Genomic DNA, 22,567 nt, shown 5'->3' with positions numbered 1-22,567 from the left:
CCTGTGCACCACATGCAGGCAGTGCCCACAGGGGTCTGAAGAGGGCACCGAATTGCATGTGTCTGGAGTTTGAAGATGATTATGAGCTGCTGTGGGTGCTGGGTGGAGAAGCTGGGTCCTCTGAAAGAGTAACAAGTGCTTTCACTTTTCAGCTGTCTCTCCAGCCCAACTTTATTTATTTAAAAACTTTATTATTGTTGTTGTTGCTGTGTGTAGGATATATGAAGGTACATATGTCACAGGACGACTTAGGAAGTGCTCTCTCTCTCCTTCCACATTTATGTACATCATCATCAGGCTTGCGTGACGAGCACTTATCCTCTGAGCCGTCTTGCTGGTTATTTTCTCTTTAATACAACAATAAAGGTTTTGACTACACATAGAACTCAAGTCTCTAATAATGGCAACAAAGGCTACGTGAAATGAGGCCATTTCTTAGGTGTAATTTCTCCCCTGGTTAGAATTACTAATTAACTAATTAAGCATTTATCTAATGATTATTCTTCTAGGCTGTACTTAGTAGTCTCAAAATGATACTCCTTTTCACCATTATGACGTTAAGGAAATCTAGACAGAATTTCTAGGTTTCCTTTTTCCTTTTGGTTTTTATTTGTATAATAACAAATTTAGGGATTATGTATTTCTATTTCTGACTCACAATTTTAAAAATTACTAAATTATGCATCTTTCTATTTCTAGGTTTCTTTTGTGTCTCTAATTGAAGAACTTAGGAAAGCGTAAGTGATAATATTGTTATAAATTGGTCTTTTTCTTTTGACTTATTTTCTTAATGCTATTAAATGGAGTTTTATTTATTTGGGAGAGTTGACATACATTATTACATCTATCTCTCTATCTCTATCTCTCTCTAAAAATCAATCAATCAATCATCTGATCTATCTGTCTAGAATTGACATATATTACTCCCCTACTTCCTCCTCTCCTACCTCCGCCTCACCCTGTCTCCCTTTCTAGTCCAGTCTGACCAGGGTTCACTACATACTTGGGATGGTGTCTTCATTCCTGACGCTCCTCCCTCTCACCTTCCTGAGTACTGAGATAGTGTATACCACCACACCTGGCTCAGTTGAACCTTCATTCTAGAATTTCTCGTCTGTGGACTAAGGGAGATTAGCTGAGCTTCGCAAATTCAAAGATTTTTATCTTTTTTTAAAATTCATTTTCATAATGGATTCTTTTTTTTGTAACATCAATTGTTAATTTTCCGTGTTTAGCAGAAGATATTACAGATGAGTTTATGTTGCACAGAGAGATAGTTCCATGTATGTATTCATTCCCCTTGCGAGATACCTATCAGTTTTGATGCCATATTGTGTAGTAAGCTCAAAATCCTATAATCCAGTGTCACTGAATGGAATTTGATTCCCCTGGTGTTAGTATTCTTCATGGTACAAACAGATTTTCTGTATATTTTTGAAGTAAACCACCAACTTCTTGTATGCATAGATTTTAGTAGTTGCTGATTAAATTCTTACTGAAAAGGAGCTTTAGGTATTTCCTCTGCTTTTTGTCTGTGAAGTCGAGTTACTGTTTCACTTTAAATGAAGGAGTTGGCTTGGAGAGGCTTCTCATGATGTGGTGCTGTTTTTATGCTTAGTTGGTGGATTGCAGTGATTTCTAGTCAGGTTAATACTTGATTTGTTTGTTTAAGGATCCATGAGAAAGATGGACAGATCAAGTCTGTGGAAGAGCTTCTAGAAGTTGAACTTCTCAAAGTTGCTAATAAGGAGAAAACTGTTCAGGTATTAGGAGAGAGAACAGTGTCTGGCCTTTCTGTTTATCACCTCGAGTTAATACCATTTGATTTCATGTGTTTGTATGTTGCATTTCTTTGTCAACCTCAGTGTGTTTTCCATTGTCCAATCTTGTCTGTTTTATCATTGTCAAGGCTTTGAAACAGGAAATAGAGGTTCTAAAAGAAGAAATAGGAAATGCCCAGCTTGAAAAGGCTCACCAGGTAAAACTCCCAGAGCCACAGCATGACAGACTTATTAGTGTTTATGTTATTTGTGAGCTACTTTTAAATTTTGTACCCTTTGCTATTCAGAAAAGTCCTTTAATATTTTGCTACAAGTATATTTATTTATATTGCTTTTTAAAACCTTTTACTAAGGCCCTCTTCTAGAACAAGTTCTCTGTATTAATGTTTCATTTTAGTCAGTTTAAAACATGCAAATACAGAACACTCTGATAAAACAAACTGCATGGACTAGAATGTGTATTCATCCTCTGAATGTAGAAGAAAAAAAAAAGGAGTTTCCTTGGAGATTCTAGAAGTAGACATTTTTACTTGGTAGATGGTTTTATGAAATTGAATCTGATAAGTCGTCATTAAAATGGTGTGATTGTATGGAAGAGATGATTCGTTCGTCCATTGTCAGAGTCCTGTGCTAGGATTGGAGATAGTTTTTGTGACTGAGACTTCAGGAGAGGCTCCTTCTGAAGAGCTGACATCTGAATCAAGGCTGAGAGGGAATGGGATAAAACATTAGATTATTGCCTGTGACTTACTAGAAAAGACACCCAGGGCTGGGGAGACAGCTCAGTGGGTTACATGCTTCTTGTGCCAGCACGAGGACTGGAATTGAGGTATCCAGCTCCTGTGCATAAGCCAAGCATGGCAGCCCACAGCTGTAACCTGAGCACTGGAGGTAGAGAAAGGAAGATCCTAGGGCCTCACTGGCCAGTCAGGTTAACCTGATCAGAGAGCTTCAGTTCAGTTAAGAGACTGTTTCAGAGCACAGTGTGAAGAGCACTACAAGAGTCTAGATTCACAGTGTTGACCTGGCCTCTTTGCACATTTGCATGTGCGCGTGCACACATTCAACACACAGAAAATCATAAATAATACATCGATAAATAAACAGGAAATTGAGGAAGTCACAGAGCCCTGTAGAGCATGTTCTTGAAGACCGGGCTGGAGAATTCTGGTACTGTATAGTGGTGTGTGGCATGGTAAAGACTCGTGTTCTCAACTGTAACAATACCTCCTTATGCAAGTGTGCTCTTTATAGTCACCTTCCTTATTTGACCCCATCCTTCCTGTTAGGGTTTTTACTGTCCCTGTCCCTGGAACAAGAGGAGTGAAATGTGAACACATCTTAATTTGACATGGTGGACAATTTAGCTTGGACGTTCATATTTTGAAGTGTATACATTGTAAAGATTATAACATAAAGCTTGATCAGGGTAAGGAAAGGATTTTGAATTGCTTTTTCTGTCATTTGTGTTTTAGTTGTCTGTCTCTTCTCAAGTTCAGGAGCTTCAGAACTTGTAAGTAATGTTTGTCTCATTTTCCTATAAATATCTCTTTCCTACAAGTTAAATTTAATGAAAAATATAGCTTTTTTATGATTTGACTTCAATGTTCTGGAAAATACCAAGGTTTTTCAAAAGACTTTAGGGTTTTTTTTTTTTTAAAGTATTTTTGGTTCTCATATTTTAACAGCTACTAGTTTTTTGTGGGAAGGAGGTGGTAGTGTGAGAACTCTTATTCTTTTGAGTCATAATCAGAGTATACCTTAAATGGAGATGTTGCTTCTTGCATAGTTTAATGACCATGTGAAAGTGGCTGTGTAATTGACGCCTACACCAGTTTGCTAAGCTGTGAATTTACTGATGCTGACTAGATGGGAGGACGCAGGGTAAGAGCAGAGCTACATTAATATATCCACCTTGTTTATTCAGTGATAACGTGACTTTCTTTCATTATCTTACTCTTTTTAATTTGATGTCTCAAATCTTGTATTCCTTTATATTAGTGGTTTATAAAAATACTTATTTCTACAATAGTCCAGTGGATCTGGACTACAAAAACACCTGGGATATTCTGTCTTTAGTACTTTTGCTTTTTAAGATCATGAAAAATTTTTATTTCTCTTACCAACTTGCCAGGTTAAGAGGCAAGGAAGAACAGGTGAACACCATGAAGGCTGCTTTGGAAGACAAGGACAAAGACCTGAGGGATAGAGGGAAGTGGATACAGGTGAGAAGTTAAAAACAGAAGGGACAAGAACCCTTTGCTGATATTTTAATATCAATTCCCATCTATTCTTTTTAAGGATCTTCAAGAAGAAAACGAATCTTTGAAGGCTCATGTTCACGAGGTAGCACAGCCCGATTTGCCACAGGTACAGTATAAACATGACAGTGTGCTTCGTGAGCAGTATGCCATTCTGTGTAAGGCTCTAGAGATAAGATGACACACACTCTCAGTTTCTGTGTTGGGTCATAGTTTACTTACTGCTCTCAGTTACTTTCACTATTGTCCAGCCAAGTTGAACTGCCTGAGTGTCAAGCTAGTAGAGTAAGTGCTTCTTTCCCTTCCTTTGTCACATGCACTCCAGGCTTATGCTTATTGTGCTCCTTTGGTATACTACTATATGATCCTTTAGAAAACATTTCCCCCTCTCTCTTCGGTTTTTCGAGACAAGGTTTCTCTGTGTAGTCCTGGTTGTCCTGGATCTCGCTCTGTAGACCAGGCTGGCCTCGAACTGAGAGATCCTCCTGCCTCTGCCTCCCAAGTGCTGGGATTAAAGGCACATGCCTCGACAGCCTGGCTTAGAAAAATACCTTTTAGAAGGTAAGTATGATCAGGAAAACTCATTCTCTCCAGGATTGTTGGCTCCTACCTGTGATCCCATCTCTTGGACGGCTGTAGTACAAGGATCACTGGGCTGGAGACCAGCCTGGGTTACAGAGTGAGCCCCTGTTCCAAAGACAATGGAGGGAAGAGCGTTTCTTCTTTATTTTATAAACAGTCTAATCTTAAATTTAACACATGATTATATTCTCACTTTATACTTGGGTGGTTTGGCATGTATAATGTAATAACTGATTCGTTTTGATATTAACATTAAAAAGGTGAATCTGTTTCTTAGGTATGTTCGACAGCACGATTTGAAGAACTTGAAAATATGTAAGTATGCTTTTAGCTAGTGTTTTGATGATGTGTGCCAGAATGTACATAAAATTAAGTATTTATGGGTCTCTGAAAGGCCATTGATTTCATGGTCAAGTATTAATTATTGTCTAGAGACAGAAATTTCTGCTTGATGACTGGTAAAGAAGAGATCCTTTAAATGTTTTAGAATGTCTAAAGACTTGCCCATTTTCTCCAATATTCTTTCTGCAAATTTAGATTTTTTTTCTCACAAACAAATCATTCAATTATTATAAAGAGGAAATCAGTTGATTTTCATTTAATTAGGAGGTCATCTTAGCCATAACAGATTATGGGCATATCTTAATTGTACTTCCTTATAGGAAGCATGGATCTTGCCAAGCTAGTTCCGTGCTGAATAATAAAAATATCACCACCAGTTAGATTATAGAAATCTGCCTTCTTAGGTGTTAATACCAGAACAGTATTTTTTTTATCCTGCAAAAGTCATTATTTTTTGAGATGGAGTCTCACTTTGTTGCTCAGGCTGGCTTGAAACTTACTAGGTAGATCATGCTGGCCTCAAACTTGCCATAACTTTCTTTTCCCAACTGCTGGGAATATAGGTATGAGCCACCATGCCCAGAAAAAGTTGATTTTCTTTCTCTGTCTCTGTCTCCACCCCACCTCCCCCCACCCCGTCCCCCCATCTCCTTTTCTTTCTCTTTTTGGTTTTTTGAGACAGAGTTTCTCTTTGTAGCTTAGAGATACATTTATGGTGTCTTGCAGTGGGTATATAATCACTAAAGTATATAGTTTTAGGCTTATTTTTATCCTTAATTTTTCTTGTCCTGTCCTGTCATTTTCTTTTTTAAGACAGGGTCTTACTCTGTAGCCTGGCTGGCCTGGGATTCAGAATATTTCCTTGCCTCTGCCTCCTGAGTGCTGGGACTAAAGGTGTGCGCACTGTACCAGAGTGCTGGGACTAAAGGTGTGTGCACTGTACCTGAGTGCTGGGACTGAAGGTGTGCGCACTGTACCTGAGTGCTGGGACTAAAGGTGTGCGCGCTGTACCTGAGTGCTGGGACTAAAGGTGTGCGTGCTGTACCTGAGTGCTGGGACTAAAGGTGTGCGTGCTGTACCTGAGTGCTGGGACTAAAGGTGTGCGCGCTGTACCTGAGTGCTAGGACTAAAGGTGTGCGCGCTGTACCTGAGTGCTGGGACTAAAGGTGTGTGCGCTGTACCTGAGTGCTGGGACTAAAGGTGTGTGTATTGTACCTGGCTCTTGACCTTTTCTTTAGTAAATTAATAGACTTTAGTTTGGGGGAAGCACTGTCAGATCTACAGAAAAAGTTGAGAAGTAGAGTTTCTGTATCACTACTCTCTTTTCTCCTGTTACTAACACGTCAGTATTGATGCGGGACATCACCACAGATGTACAAATAGCACCACAGTTGTAAGCAGCCGAGCACCATGTTTCCCATCAGGTCTTTCTTAGCCAATGTTTAAGAACAGTGCCATGCAGCATACTTTCACTCTTCTACTGAACTCTCTCTTGTTAACCTTTCATCCTTCTCTAGTCACTCTCCAACCAGTATCTCCCTGAAAACCTGGCGGCCACTGACTGTCTTCCTCTGTGTTTTACCTTTTCCAGAGTGTCCTAGTTGGAGCCATACAGTACACACACAGCCTTTTTAAATCGACTTCACTTAGGGGTTATACATCTTATACATCTAAGATTTGCCCTGTCTTTCCATACATTTTTTTTCTCTTTCTCTTGCTCACTTTCTTTTTATCCATCCCTGTCCTCTTCTTGTCCTTCACCTTTTTTTTTCCCCATTCAGGAAACAAGGTTTTCTCTGTAGCGCAGGCAGGCCTTGAATACACTGTACTCTTCCTACCTCAGCTTCTTGAATGCATGCATATACCAATATGTCTGGCTTTCTATTTTTTTTTTCAGTTTACTCTTTATGTATACTATTGTATTATTTTTTATAAGTACCTATAAATGTCTTGACACTTTCTAAATTAAGGAAGGATAAAAGTAGTGTTCTACTCAGCAAATACTTGATGAGCCTTGTATGTCTTCAGACGCTGGGGATGCCAAAATAAAGAAAGATGGGTTCTAGCCCTGAGAATACAGACCGACAGACAGATCATTTAGTACTGTTGGGTGTTGAGAGAGCGCCGTTGCTTAGAATGGCAAGGGCAGTTGGAATTGGCTTGGGCTAGATTGAAGCCTTGTGTGTGCAAGGGAAGGCTCACTGGGTAAAGGTGCTTGCTCCCAAGCCCAGTGACCTGAGCTTCAATTCCTAGACTCAGTTGGTTAAGAGAGAAAACTGACTTCTTCATACTGTGGCAGCAGTAGGCACACAAGACCACACACACAGACACACAGACACACACAGACACACACACACACACACACACACACACACACACACACACACACACACACACACGGTAGAAGAGAATTTACTCATATAAATTGTTTTCTGAGCTTCAGTGTGCACCATGGCAGCTATATACCTATCCCCTACCCCCATAAATGTACTAAAAAGTTTAAAAAAGTAGAAGAAAATTTGGGTAAGGAAATACCAAATTAAATACTATGCACACATCTTTAGTACAAGGAGTGTTTTTTAACTTTGAGGATTAATGAATTATAGCTAAGATTTCTGGCAGCAAAATTCCTTTCATTTTTTAGGTAGTAGTTTTTATAGTAAATAGCTGGAATGCTGTTTTGCACTTAGCATTTATTTTAGCTTTCTCTTATGTAATGCCATATTTACTTAAGAAGTGTTAGAATAAAATATGTTGTTTTAGATTGTTCTTGACTAGGAAGTAGAATGAGCTTGGAAATACCATCTTTAAAACATGCTGGTAGGCATTGCTTGTGTTTTCTCAGGGGTGATAGCAGAATCTGCTTTTTCTTTTCCATGTACATTACTAACGTAAGATCTTTGTAAAAATTCTAGGTTGAAAGAAAAGGAAAACGAAATTAAGAGAATAGAAGCTATATTAAAAGACACAGAGAGTGATCTTTCCAACAAATCAAAGCTGTTACAGGTAAGTGTGAGTTATTATCTTTGGTTGTTCAGGTTGTGGGGCTTGTCCATCAAAAGCTGAGTGCTCTGGGGGCTGGTTCTGTCTTTTGAGAAAGTTCTCGGTTTCATAGAGTGCCTTCCTCTGCTTTTTAACAGTTTGTTTTGTTTTGTGTTGATCAAATCCAGGGAATCTAAGCCTCTGTACATGCAAGACAAATGCTCTATCACTTACCTACATCACTAGCTTTTGATTTTTAAAGTTTTTTGAGACAGCGTCAAGTTATGTATCTCAGCCTGGCCTTGCAATTGCTACCTCTGACTTGTAGTCCTCCTGCGTCTGAGCTGGAGTGTTGGAATTAAAGGTGTGAGTCACCATGCCCAGCTGCCCTTGACCTTTAATGGGTTTATGTATTGTACTCTATAAGCAATCCCAGCTGATAAGGGTACCTGGAGTTTAGGGTTGTTCTCCCGTTACAAACTATACTTTAGTGGCTATCTTTGCATACAGATTTTGAATACTATTTGTCTTATACTTTCTAGAAGTAAAATTTTGTGTTAATGGCTTAAGCAAGTTTGCTTTGTTTTCAGAGAGATTCATAGTTTAAAGAGAAGCTCAGGTCTCACCTTTCATGTAATTACTATTCAGTGTAATTCATTCAGGACATTAGTCTGAAGGGGCAGCAAGTTTATAGCAGCCTGGAGTACCTTGAAGCGCCTGCTTCACGCTCTAGGGTGAGCCTTTGTTCTCTCACGTCCCCTCTCTCCTCAGGACACTTAGGTTTAGTTTTCTTAGGCTGGAGCGCTCCTTGTACATGTTCTTACTTAATCTACACTCTTGCCGACAGCACTCTTTCCCCTTTGTGTCCAAAGTTGGCAGAAGGTGTAGACGTGATGTCCTATCTGAGAAGAGGGATCATTTTAAATTGCTTTAGACAGAGAAGTTGAGATTTCTTAGTATGTTTAAGCCATTTGTATACTCAGTGCCCTTTAAATTTTGTTCTACAGTTTGTCTTTGGGATGACTTTAAAAAAAAATGATTTTTAGGATCTTTTTATGTAATATGGAAAATGAATGTTTTGTTATTATGTACGGTTACATTTCCTTTGATTCCCATCCCCTCTTCCAAAAATTGAGAATTTTGTATATTCAATATAAGCAGTTTCCTGTTTTAAGTCACAAGAAGAAAGTCCTCTCATTTTGTGATTATAAACACTTTTGTGTTTCCTTTTAATAAGTTTAATCTTATTTATATATTTTTAGTTCATCTGTAATTTACCTCACTGAGTGGTGAGAATAACATTCTAAGCTCAGGAGAGGAAGTCAGCTGTGCTGATAATCCCTGTCAGGATGCAGTGGCTGTGCTCCCCAGGGTGTTTATTAAATAGGAGGAGCAGCCGCCTCAGGTTGTCACTGAGCCTGTTCATATTACTAGATAGATGACAAGGAGCCTAGACCAAGGCTGCAGGGTGAAGCTTGAACCCTGCCCGCCAGATGCGTGCCACCCTCCACTAGATTCTTAACCATGTTGGGTCGGGTCATTCCACTGAAACATCCCTTCCAAGACTAGAACTAAACACAATTACTGTAATTTAGCAGCATGTTTTAATGTGGCCGTTTCCATCTTTTTAAAATTGTTACTATTTTGGAATTTTCCTTGACCGTATGACATTTTAAAAGCTTATATAGAAAAGTCATAATCTCTGTCTAAGTATTCATGTTTAATTTTTTTGTTGATAGGAGGTACAAGATGAAAATAAATTATTTAAATCCCAAGTTGAACAGCTTAGTCAGCAGAATCACCAACAGGTAGGTTCTATTCCACATCTCTCCTTTATCTATAATGATAGCTGTTTATGCTTGCTCTTGTCCTTTTTACGTGTTCACGGAGAGTAAAGTGATGGTTCTTTTATTCTTTAAATTTCCTATAAAAGCAATTTACTGTGCCATGTCTAAGGTAAAATAAAGTGTAACTTATAAAATATGTACAAGTAGCCTTAGTGTCAGTGTTCCAGCTTGATTACATACATATACTTGTGTGTGCCCTGATCAGTGTTCCAGCTCTACTATATACGCACATGTGTGTGTGTGTGTGTGTGTTCTGACCAGTGTTCCAGCTCTATTATATACACATTTGTGTGTGTGCTCTGATCAGTGTTCCAGCTCTATTATATACACGTGTGTGTGTGTGTGTGTGTGTGTGTGTGTGCTCTGATCAGTGTTGCAACTCTGTTATATACATACGTGTGCGTGCGCGCTCTGACCAGTGTTCCAGCTCTACTATATACATAACATGTGTGTGTTCTCTGACCAGTGTTCCCGCCCCATTATATACATACGTGTGTGTGTATGCTCTGAGCAGTATTCCAGCTCTATTATATACACGTGTGTGTGTGCGCGTGCGTGCATGCGTGCGTGTGCGCTCTGATCAATGCTCCAACTCTATTATATACACGTGTGTGCTCTGATCAGTGTTCCAGCTCTATTATGTACACACGTGCTAATGTGCCTGCATATGTCCCAGTCTTACAGAATGCTTTTTTTAGGAAGTCAGCTAATGTCTTGGCAGAGGTCTGTTTAAATCTAAGTGCACGCCCTTCTTCTCCTCTTAAATAAAACAATCAGTAATTGGAAAGAAACTAACAGATATGTAAGATAGATGTTATAAGTAATAGGCTAGCATTAATATGCCCCTTAATATATATTTCTGCTTGGTAAAGTAAACATAAGGTATTTAAGAATATATATATATGTGTGTGTGTGTGTATGTATATATATATATATATGTATGTATGTATGTATGATATACACACAGTTTTTGGCATTTTGGAGGTTGAACCTAGGGGCCTTGTGCATGCCAGCCAAGTGCTCTACCACTGAACAAAGTTGTAAGCCCTACCAAATATGTGTACCCATCGTTTTTATGAACATGTATGGGTAGATCAGAATGCATTTATGAGACACTTGAGAGTCCCTGCTGACAGACAACTTCTGGTGGTCATCATACTATGTATCCATATGTGAGAGCTGTGTACCTTTGCATACTATATAAAATCACTTTTTTTGGATGTGAGAAAATCAGCTTTTCTTAATTTTTTTTTTGTTGATTTTATTTAGATAGTTTTAGGAGCCAATATGAAAAGTACCTCGGTGCTATACAAAGTAAACACTTTATGGAGTGATAGTGAAAATTGGACTTACCACTCAGTACACCTTATAAATTTGTATATGCTTTTATTAAAACTGCTTACTCAGAGTGCTGGCATAGTAAAGGATATACTATTTTTCACTTTGGTGTTTATCTCCAAGAAGAATTTAATTTTGTTATGTTCTAGAGAGCTTTATTTTGAACTAATATGTAACTCTTTTTTTAATAGGCATCTTTTCCCTCTCAGGAAGAATTACAAACAGTGTAAGTAATGCATTGATTCAAAGTTTGGTGTGTTATAAAGTTAAGTGCTGAGTTACCCTCAGACAGGGAATTTAATGTAATTTCAAATGGTGGTCTAAATTGAATAGTTCTCGGCGAATGCTCTGGACTGCAGGCCTGTGAGCAGTAGTGCTTTGCTGACTAAAGCACCTTTTGAAGCATGTCTCTCCCTTCCATTCTTTTGTTGAGGGAGGTGTTTGGGCTTTTCTTACTTACTCCTGTCTTCTGTAGACGTTCAGAGAACTCCGATGGGGGCATTGGGGGTGGAGCTGTATGTTGGAGCTTTTCCTCAGATCAGCACAGCCTCAGCTCCGCTGCTTGCTCTTGCTCGGGTCCCACTCTGGGCCCGTGGTGCAGACTTTGGTTCGACTACTGCATTTTAATGAAACTTAGAGTTGTTACAGTTCTCTTTGATTTTTTTTTTTTAAAGAAACTGAAACTTTTTTTTTGTTGGTCTTTGATTTCTCTAAGAGGCTACTAAATGAAAGTCATTTCTGCTTACAGTATGTTTCGAAATACTAAATGCCAACCATATTACATCTGTTAGTAGATAACAGTCTGAATGTTCTCCCATCCTGACTTATTTGTGAAGTTGGCCATTTAGTAGGCTCAGGTGGTTAGTTGTTTTAACTGAGTCCTGAGGTCAGCTGTATGAAGGAAAGAGTCTGCAGACATTTTCTGTAATGAGCTGACAGTACTTTAGGCCTCAGGGACCATAGCAGTCCAAGTTTCCTATTGTTACTGTTTTGTGTACACGTAGGTTTTATTTTATTGTTGTTTGTATGTATGTGTGTTTTCCTGCCTTTCTGTGTGTGCTCGTGTGCACACAGTGCCCATGGAGGTCAGAAGAGGATATTGGATTTCCTGAACCTGGAGTTGAAAGTAGTTGTGAGTGTCCTGATGTGGGTACTGGGAACTGGAGCAGCTGTGTCTGTGGCAAGAGCAGCAGTGCTCTTAGCCACTGAGTAGCACTCCAGCCCCTAGTTTTTGTTTTTTGTTTTGGTTTTTTCAAGACAGGGTTTCTCTGTGTGGTTTTGGTGCCTGTCCTGGATCTCTCTCTATAGACCAGGCTGACCTCAAACTCATAGAGATCTGCCTGGCTCTGCCTCCCAAGTGCTGGGATTAAAGGGGTGCGCCTATTTTAGTTTTTTAAACATTTTAAACTGTGGAAGCAGGACACTGGCACAGTGGTGCACACCTGTAATCCCAGCTATTTGGCATGAGGAGGCAGGTGGATTACCTGAGCAGTGATTGTTGGACCAGCCTTGGCAACATAGATTTTTGTCTCATAGCAACCCCTCCTCTGGAAAAAAAAAAAAACACCCCCAAAGTGAAACTAAAAGTATTAATTACTGTTAATCAGACTTGTGACTGACCAAGATGCTTGGCAGTCTATTATCCTTAGCTCTACTGACACTGGGTTGTAATAGGGAGAACAGGGTATTAGGAACCCCACCCCAGAGGATCTGTACTGGGAACAAGATACTTTTCAGTGACCACTGCTAGTGATACACTTTTTCCATATGGGTCCTATCAGACCCTTTCAAAATAGCAGCACCATGTGGGGCCAGACTCCCATCACATGCGTCTTTTCGAGAAGACTTCATGTTGTATAGCAAACAGTTTTTAAACTCAAGGACCAGATTGGTTGTTGGGCAGCCCTTTAGTCTTAAGAAAACTGTTTGTGATGGGACATTCTACTCAAGTATAACACAAATGAGTTCTGAAATTTTGCCTTTCTTTGCTTTCTGCATTTCTGGGAAACAACTAAGGCATTGGACAGGACCAGGAGAAAAACAAAAATCAAAATCATGAATCCTAAGATTGGGTAAAAATAACAATAGACTACCAGGTTACTTTAATATAATGTTGTTGGTTTAATGAGCCAATTAGTCATAACTGATTTCATTGCCTTAAAATAAAAAGCTTTTAAAGACTGCCTTTGTATCAGACTCACCCCTAACCCCCATTTAGACAGTTACATAACTTAGGCTGACCTTCAGCTCACTGTATAGTGAGGGTGACCTTGAACTTCCACTCTTCCTGGCTCCACTATGCAAGTGTTAGTATTGTGAGTGCTGTGCGGTCACACATGGGGCTCGTAGGCTGGGAATTGAAACCAGGGCCTTGTGCATCTTAGGCGCAAACACTCTACCGACTGGGGAGGCACAGCTCTTGCCCCAGAAATCACTTTTGAAATCAAGAATTCAGAGGACAGGTTCTTTATGCTAAACAGTAGTTGATCTATAGTTACATTTTCACAGGTTCACCTGTTTTTATTTTGTATTAAAAATATTGAAATATAGGTATCTGGATGGTATTACTGTTTATCTAATATGTAATTTATAGTATTGTTTATTTTAGATGCTGTTTTCCTAAAATATATTCACATTCTGATTTAGAATTTCAGAAAAAGAAAAAGAATTAACTAATCTTCGCAATGAATTAGATTCTTTGAAGATTGCTGTTGAACATCAGAGGAAGAAAAATAATGTAAGCCACTGTTCATGACAAACAGACTTTTCCACTGTAGAGCACTAGAGTTGAAACATGGGCAGGGACGTGTGTGTGTGTGTGTGTGTGTGTGTGTGTGTGTGTGTGTGTGTGTGCTTTAGAATTCTTGGTCTTTGTGGAGCACACTTTTGATTTCTTCCTGTCCTTGAGGCTGTTACTAGAGTCATCATTTTATTGGAAAGCAGTTTTAATAGTAAAAAGATGAATTTTTATATCAAAAATACTGGTATTGAGCTATTTCAAAAAAAGCTTTAAAAAAAAACAAAAATATGATTGACTTTGTGTTAAAACTTTTGTTTAGAAAAATAAGCCTTTCAGACTTGTTATTTTAAAAACAAAGGCATTTCCTTTTACTTAAACAGGGCTAAGTTTTTGTTGTTATTTTTGTGTTCCTTTTTTTTCCTGATATACTAAAAGAAATATCAGTTTCAATCTTTGTAATTAAGCTTGTAAAACCTTCTGTAATTGTGCTTTTTTCAAATGAGAAGCAGTAGAAAATATTGGTAATTAAATTTGCTAGTGGTCTTCGAACTTGAATATATGTTTGCTAAAATGGAAATGATTAGTTCTTTAAGAATTCTAAATCCTAGTGCTTTTACCAAGCAAATAGTAGATGCAGTTGAATTTCATAAATTCTCTCTTATTAAAAGGTAGTAACTAATAGTCTTAAGTATTCTTGCTAGAAGATGTCTTTTTCACACAAAAGTGTGCTTACTTATTGTGAGCAAGATCAAAATGTTATTAAGTGATAGGAGAATATTGATAATAAATAGATGTGTATTTTTCAATGTAAGTTAAATCTTTGAAAGTTTGTGTTAAATTGCTAACTAACAAGTTGGCATTTTCTTATACCCTGAGTTTGTCAAAATTAGGTATGTGAACTGCTCTTTGTGTGTTACATAATGTTAATCACTAACAGCATTACTTAGCCACAAAATTTGGCATGAATGTTTTCAGTATATTTCTAACATTGCAACTGCATTTTATTCCTGGGATTCTGAGTTTAGGCAGGCACAATAGTGGAGTTTACTTCATTCACCATAGCGGCAGCAGCAGCTCTGCAGGTCTTGATTTCAAGCCTGGGAAAAGAGCCAGGGCAGTGGAGGCCAGCAGGGTGCAGCGTCAGCCCACTCCAGTTCTGCCACTCATTTGTTCCACACATTTGGCCAGATTTCTTAACTTTCAGCTGTGGTTTCCCATCTATAAAGTGGGAATAAAAGACCATAAATTGTTGTAAGGATTAATGAGAATTTGTGGAATGCTAAATACAGTATTTGGCATCTAAACTTGCAATAAATGGTAATTATTGGCTTTTAGTTTTTGTTTATGTTCCTAATTCTGAAGATGAAATATAGCATATTGTTTTTATTTGTATTTGGTAAGGAATTGCTTTCTTTCAGAGCTTGCTTTTAAATGGCCTCTTTCTCCTTAATGAAAAGTGTTTTATCATTTCTCTGCTTCATTTGCTTCAGTCAACCGGCTAGCACAGTTGTGTCTGATTGCTTGTGGTGTCCATTTCGACCATGCTAAGATACAGAACACAGAGGCTTACTTTGCCTTTCCTAGGAAGATTGGAAATGTACTATTTTTTTTTGTTTGTTTGTTTAATTTTCCGGAGCTGAGGACCGAACTTAGGGCCTTGTGCTTGCTAGGCAAGCGCTCTACCACTGAGCTAAATCCCCAACCCTGGAAATGTATTAATTTTATTTAAAATAGGGTTAGAGAAAAAAAAAAATGTTATGCGGCAGTATAAAGTCCCGGGAGGGTGATGTTGGGCATCCTTTTACAATTACAGAGAAGTGTTTTTGCAGTACTGTGCATTTGCTGTTCTCAGCTCTAATGATGAACTTGAAGTCCTAACTGTAATTCCGGTTGGCATGTTTACCTTCACATGCTTTCCTCTTTGTCACATTTGTACAGTTGACTGTCTGTAAAAACTGGCATATTTGGTGTGCATACTAAAACGTGAGAAGTGGGCATCTTTATTTCCTCATTCAAACTTCTAAACATTACCTTTTTTGGCTAATATACACATTTTCCCATTGAAATAATTTTGCAGTAACCAGCATTTAAATGCAGTGCAAAATATTGATGAAGTTAAAGGAGAAATCTTTTAATAATGGATAAACTGAAATCATTCTTTCTAAAAATGATTAGGACCTTCGGGAGAAAAACTGGGAAGCAATGGAGGCATTGGCATCAACTGAAAAAATGCTGCAGGACAAAGTGAACAAGACTTCCAAGGTTGTAATTAACTCCAGAAACACCGTGCACAGAAAAAGTCTGCAGCTTGTCAGATCAGACTAAAGCATTTCCTGTTACTGCAGTTTAAATATAGTGTCTCTTTGTCACCCCCATTTATCTTCTTCATCATCTCTGCTTCTTCATCTGTCTGCTCCTTGAGACTTGTGGGCACTCTGATCTGTTGGGATGACCTTGTTGGTGTTTTGGTGAGCGCAGCTGTAGGTGGGAGAGGCTCAGACTCAATGCTGTGTATGCAGGTCTGTCCTTGTCAGATGGTGTGTGCCAATGACGTAGTTAAGAGAACTTCCATGAAGTCTCTAAGTCAGAGAAATCGATGTGAACTAATGGAACAGGTTTGAAAACCTAGCATGTATCTGTGATGCATAGTAAAGTGGGGTTTCTAGAGCATACCAGGAGGATTCAGACAAGGTAGGAAAAGAACAAAATCTTAAATAGTACAGAAAAAGTTTCAATTCAAAGTTTGCTACTGGGGGTGATTCCTCAGAGGAGAGAGACTTAAACTTTGTATTTTGAAGTGGCTGGACAGTTGTGGCACACGTGTCCTGTGAAGTATGTAATATTAGTATGAATGGAGAAGTCTCTTGATGAGTATATAAAATACTTCTGACAAATATGTTCCCTTTATCTTCAAAACAACAAAGGGCATTCTTCTTGAGCCTGTCTGTCCACTAGGGAAAAGGGTGAGAATGGAGGCGTAAACTATAAAGTGGGACAACTGAGCATGATTGCAACAGGAATATTGGATTTTGAAGCCAGGTTAATCAATGCCCCATATGATTAATTCCACATTCCAAAAGTGTTTGTGTGCCAAGGTAATCTATTGCATTTTAATTACAGTCTTAAGGACATTGGAAACAGTTTTTTAGTAGAGTACAATTTTAAGATTTGCTAATATCATGTGTACAGTTATATTTCCTTTAGTGCAGTAGATTTATACTTACTGCAGTACTTAACCTGGTAAAAATTTTCATGAAGTTGAGACAGTTGGCAGCTATTACTGCAAGAGGGATTTCAGCCAGAGACTGAGGCTCTAGCCCCACAGGTCCTGTTTAATTGTGAAGGGTTCCTGTTGTGCAGTCACCTGTCACAAAGGAGGCTTCTAGTATGGGCTTTGGACTATTGAGAGCTAAAGTGTTCTTCTTACCTTTCCTGTACAAGGCATTGTTGCATCCTCTACTGCACAAAGGGAGCTCCAGTATGTGCATGATGGCTTGATAGCTCAATGATTTACAGAGAATAGACTCCAGTCTTCCCTTAACAGAACTGAGAATCCTTTCACAGCATGGGTGTAAATGATGTTGATTTACTAAGTGCCACAAATTGTGATGTAAAGCACCTTTAGTGTTTTTAGGTGCTAGAAATAAAGTCAAAATAAAGGGTAGCATACTGTTCTTAGATGTTTATTTATTGATTTTTTTTTTTTTTAAAAGCAGGGTTTCTTTGTGTAGCCCTCGCTGTAAATGTTTAGTTTTTATTGACTAGATTTTTCTTTTATGTGTGGTTGGGTCTCAGTACATAGTCCATGCTGGCCTGACTCTTGAGATCCTCCTGCTTCAGCTTCCCAGGTCTGGGGTTACAGGCGTGTGCCACCGTACTAGCTTCTGGAGCTTTACTTATTTATTTTTTCTTTTGAGACAGAGTCTCACTACAGAGTAGCTTCGGCTGGCCTGAAACTAGCTAATTAGACCAGGATAGCTTCAAACTCCTACAGATCTACCTACCTCTGCCTCTGTCTCTACTGGGTAAAAGTGTGAGCCCCCAAACCTAGCCTGGAGTTACTTGTAAAGTAGTAAATACTTGTAAGAAACTATAAATGACAGACTTACATAAAAGGTACTTTGCATATTCTAATCAATGCTGGAACTAAGGAAATAATTCAGTTTCTAAAATTAGATCTATTTTAAGTGTTGAATGGAAATTGTTGTTTGCCACCAAATTCTCTGTAGAATAAAGTAGTTTGCTTGGTGGCTGTTGATGATGAGCTACGTTTTCTCCCTCTGTGGTCTCAGGATGCTTCTGTTCCACGTTGTCTGTAGGCAAATGAGAACAATCTCCTCTTGATCATCTCTGAAGTAGCAGTTGTTTCCTTCAAGTGAATATACCCTGCTTTGTGCAGTTAGGTATATACGTGCAAGTTCGTGGACTTGACTAAATTATTGAAAATACTGGGTAAAACAGCTGTTAGTGGTAAAATATTGCCATTAGTCTTTAATAATACAGCACGTTTGAGTGCATAGAATACAATTTCTAGTTTCTGTTGTGTACATTTAGATTTTCATGTGATTAATGTTTCCTTAAATTGAAGTGTATATGTCTTAAATCAGTGACAGATTTCAAAGAGCTGAGCGATGCTCGAGGTGCTGCTCGTCCCCTGCTGTTGCTTGCTGGACTCAGTAGCATGTGAAATGGTTTTGTTGGCTTTGATGTACATTTTTAGAGGTGTCTTTTTTTTTTTTTTAAATCTTGTAGAAATAGTTTGAGCATTAGATTTGAGGGGCTATGTGTATGTGATCAAATTGTTTCCCTAATTTTGACAAACCCTGGTTCTGAGTTTATAATTGGAGTTGGAGTTAGAAATCAACAACTTTAGATTAAATATCAGTACTGTTGAACTTGACAGCCCACTGTATATCAGAAGTATTCTTACTGATGTCTGGCATTGGTGCGGTGGTCAGCTCTGCCCCTCCCCCTTTACTTCCACCCCAATTTATTTGTCCCTTTTGTTTAACAGAATAGGAAAGTATCACTGTTTTTTTTTGTAAACTATTACTGGTCAATAAGCCTCATTTATCCCACCCAGATGCATGTTTCTTGGTAAAGTTGTCTGTGAGGTTTTAATGATAGGAAGGGATGTATGTTTGAAGTGTTCCTGGAGAGGCAAATCACTTTGTTTCTAATGACAAAGAACATCTGTATTGTCAGTTACTGCTTTTCCTTGATTAACTCAAGGTATTATTTGCTATTTAGGATTCATTAGAGATCTTGTCTTTAAGCAAGTACCCTTTAATGCCTTAAAGTAAGAAAAATGATATTTTTCAATTTTAAGTTTTAAAAATTGACTTTTTTCTTTATTAAAGTTTCAAAGGTCATAGCTTTTTTTTTTCTCTCCTTTCAAAATTGTGTAACCTTTTAAGTTTGATTTGGTATGTCTTTTGCTTTAGGAAAGACAACAACATGTGGAAGCTGTTGAGTTAGAGTCCAAAGAACTTCTCAAAAGATTATTTCCAATGGTGTCTGTTCCTTCTAATTTGGTAAGATGACTCTCTTGCTTTTTAACATTTCACCTGAATTATGTAGGAAGTTGTCAGTAGCAGCATTTGATTTCTGAATTTGATTTGTTAACGTGCTGAACTCCTCAGTGTCCCTGCCACTTAACAAGGCAGGGGTGCTTCTGAGTAAGTTGGTCCAAAGCTCTGTACCTGAAACTTTTGTTGTATTCTATCAAATTGAATGGCTTGTAGATGTGTTTGGAAAAGAGGTTTTTCTGAATGGTAATAAAACCAATAATAATTTAAGTCATTACTTCTTAGTTTTAACAACGATCCTTTAATGTATCCCATGCTATGCACTAGGGTCTTTTTTATTTGAAAACCGTGAGTTTCATTTCCTCTTCACCCCAGGTAATGAGGGTGAAGGTGGTTCTAGTGGGATAGAAAAATGACCAGCTCAGGTACCAGGGAACGCCCTTAAATCTTGAGGGAATGCCCTTGAGGTTCCTGAAATGTCCACATAGGCCTTCTTACATTTTGAACAAAACAAGTGTATGTATACTCAAAAGTAGGCGGTGGAATAATGATCACAGGACCCATTTTGGGAATCACCATGTGTGCTTATGTTAATATATAAATGGCTTTATACTTCCCATCCCATTAGTTCTCAAACTTCCTAATGCGGTGACCCTTTACTACAGTTCCTCATGCTATGGTGACCTCCAACCATAAAATTATTTTGTTGCTACTTCATAACTGTAGTTTTGCTACTGCTATGAATTGTAATGTAAATATTTTTGGAGATAAAAATTTGGCTGAGAGGTTATGACCCACAGGTTGAGAACCTCTGTGTTAGATCACCCAGGAGGAACTCAGGCATCAGGGCATTTTATCTGTAAATATTTTAACACATAATCCTAAAGAGATAAGCATTATTTTATTTTAAAAAATACATCTTTAATTACACATATTTAGTCATTCCCCTAATTTCCATATACAGTGCTCATGCCAATTAAATAATGAGGTATTTTATTTTATAATTAGAACCCAATAAAATCAACAAGTGATTGGTGTTTTCAGTCTGCTAAATCCCTGCAAGTGTGCTGCATCCCATCTGTTTCCCTCCTCTCCCATTCGAAGCCTAGAAGTGTCCTGTTGCAGGTTCTGATAGTTTGGATTTAGCTGACTGCATTCCTAGTGCTGGTGTGTTCCTCTGTCCTTTGTATAACTCATAAATCAGTACCCATCAGAGACTTAGCTGACTCAGGGTCAGTATTTCAAGGTGGATGGTGGTGGGTACTGAGGTCTATGACATCTGCTTGTGTGGTTCCCTGGAGCTGCTTCAGGCTGGCTGCGATGGCTTTGGTAGCGCTTGTGCCTTGTGCTGTAACAAGATGTTCCAGATTTATTGGTTACAGTCAAAGCTTCAAGCATGGAACGGCTCCTTCCTCTAGGTGTGGGTGCAGGGGCAGAGCTCACACTTACAGGTGTGCTGTATGAGATGTAGAGGGTCAGCTGCTTTCTCTCTTTAGGTTATGGATACAGGCACCTACTGTTAATTCAAGTAAGGAGGGAAGGTTCCTGTTTCCTTTGTAGCTGTGAGGAGGGTACACAGGCTTGAATAGCAGGTGTCACTGCCATCTGAACTGGAGAAATGTCTTATATTAGACAGAGAGATAACCTAGAGGAAGGGTGTTAATACATTCCATATCCTTTCCTTCTGTGGCCATAATCTGGTTTTGTTTCTACTGTATGTTTTATTGGTGAATTTATTTATTTGACAATATTTATGAGCCAAGAGTGCTGAAGATATCTAGTTTCTGTTCTTCAAAGATTGTAGAAAATTGCCAGTAGTCAGTGTTTTTTCTTTTTCTTTTTTTTCTAATTAAAAAAAAAAGTATTTATGTGTGTTGGTGTTTTGCCTGCATGTATATCTGTATGAGGGTGTCAGGTACCCTGGAACTGGAGTTACAGACAGCTGTGAGCTGCCGTGTAGGTGCTGGGAATTGAACCTAGGGCTTCTGGTAGAACATCCAGTGCTCTTAACCACTGAGCCATCTCTTGAGCCCCCAGAGTTTTTCTTTTAATGTAACAGATCTATTGATTGTCTTATTATTACTTGCTCATTTGTTTGGGGATTTGGTCTTGCCATGTAGCTCAGGCTGACCTTGAATTCATGATTCTTCTGCCTCCGAATCCTGGCTTGAGATTACAAGTGTGTGCCACCATGCTTGGTTAAATTTATTCTTTTTTTTTTTTTTTTTTTTTTTTTTGGTTTTTCGAGACAGGGTTTCTCTGTGTAGCTTTGACCCTTTCCTGGAACTCACTTGGTAGCCCAGTCTGGCCTCGAACTCACAGAGATCCGCCTGCCTCTGCCTCCTGAGTGCTGGGATTAAAGGCATGCGCCACCACCGCCCGGCTGGTTAAATTTATTCTTAATGGCAATACTGTTGACCTTCAAAAATTAAATCTTCAAGGCTCTGTAAAAATTTGTAAATCACCATAAGACATGGCAATATTCTTTGTTTTGTTCACATACTTGTTGAATGTTGCATCATGTTGTCTGTATTTTAAAATAAATATTAAACTTTTCATGTGCTAGTTAAGAGATTAGTATTCTAGATTTTTAAAAGAGTTTCTTAATTTAGCCAGGCATGGTGGTGCACACCTTTAATCCCAGCACTAGGGAGGCAGAGGTAGGCCATCCTGGTCTCTATAACAGACTAGCCAGGACTACATACAAGAGAAAAAGAAAACAAAGTTAACTTAAACCTCATTATTATTAGGATAAATTAACGTAACTATTAAACACGAAAGGGCTTTTATACGGAGCTTTTTATTGCTTGCTTTTGCCACTGTGTAAAGCAGATCCGGACAGGAACTATTTCATCTGGTTGTATTCTAAAGTTCCAGGTAATGGCTAAAGCATGTATTGTTTTCTTTACTTGACCTGTAAACAGAAACCAGTTTTGTGTTGGAGTTAAATATGTGCGTATCATCCCCCCTTATGATTTAAAATGTGCTTATAATACATGTTTTGTCTTTTAATTTGAAGTATTTTCAGGAACTTTGGAGTACCTTCAAAGAATTTGAAATCCTCTGAACAGAACCCTCTCAGTTAGTCTTTGAATGTTTGAATTCTACTTCATTTTAAGAATTGTTTTACCTGGAAAGGTTTTTGAAAAGCTGCTCATTCTAGATT

General features: G+C 38.4%; 1 protein-coding gene across 1 annotated transcript in view; it reads left to right on the top strand.

Moving 5' to 3' along the window:
* The window catches only part of Ktn1 (kinectin 1), a 96,821-nt gene that overhangs the window by 57,213 nt on the left and 17,041 nt on the right, over positions 1-22,567 (top strand). The window contains exons 22-34 of the mRNA XM_052733408.1: positions 700-737; positions 1,673-1,763; positions 1,910-1,978; positions 3,257-3,294; positions 3,916-4,006; positions 4,083-4,151; positions 4,902-4,939; positions 7,882-7,972; positions 9,688-9,756; positions 11,325-11,359; positions 13,780-13,870; positions 16,049-16,135; positions 19,318-19,407. Of these exons, the coding sequence (XP_052589368.1) occupies positions 700-737; positions 1,673-1,763; positions 1,910-1,978; positions 3,257-3,294; positions 3,916-4,006; positions 4,083-4,151; positions 4,902-4,939; positions 7,882-7,972; positions 9,688-9,756; positions 11,325-11,359; positions 13,780-13,870; positions 16,049-16,135; positions 19,318-19,407 (897 nt within the window). The remainder of the gene's footprint in view (positions 1-699; positions 738-1,672; positions 1,764-1,909; positions 1,979-3,256; positions 3,295-3,915; positions 4,007-4,082; positions 4,152-4,901; positions 4,940-7,881; positions 7,973-9,687; positions 9,757-11,324; positions 11,360-13,779; positions 13,871-16,048; positions 16,136-19,317; positions 19,408-22,567) is intronic.

Source organism: Peromyscus californicus, unplaced genomic scaffold (genome assembly GCF_007827085.1).
Source record: "Peromyscus californicus insignis strain IS unplaced genomic scaffold, ASM782708v3 Scaffold_12__1_contigs__length_115047231, whole genome shotgun sequence".
NCBI classification, from domain to species: domain Eukaryota; kingdom Metazoa; phylum Chordata; class Mammalia; order Rodentia; family Cricetidae; genus Peromyscus; species Peromyscus californicus.
Note: the sequence above shows the minus strand (reverse complement) of the source record. Positions and strands in the feature narration are given on the sequence as shown.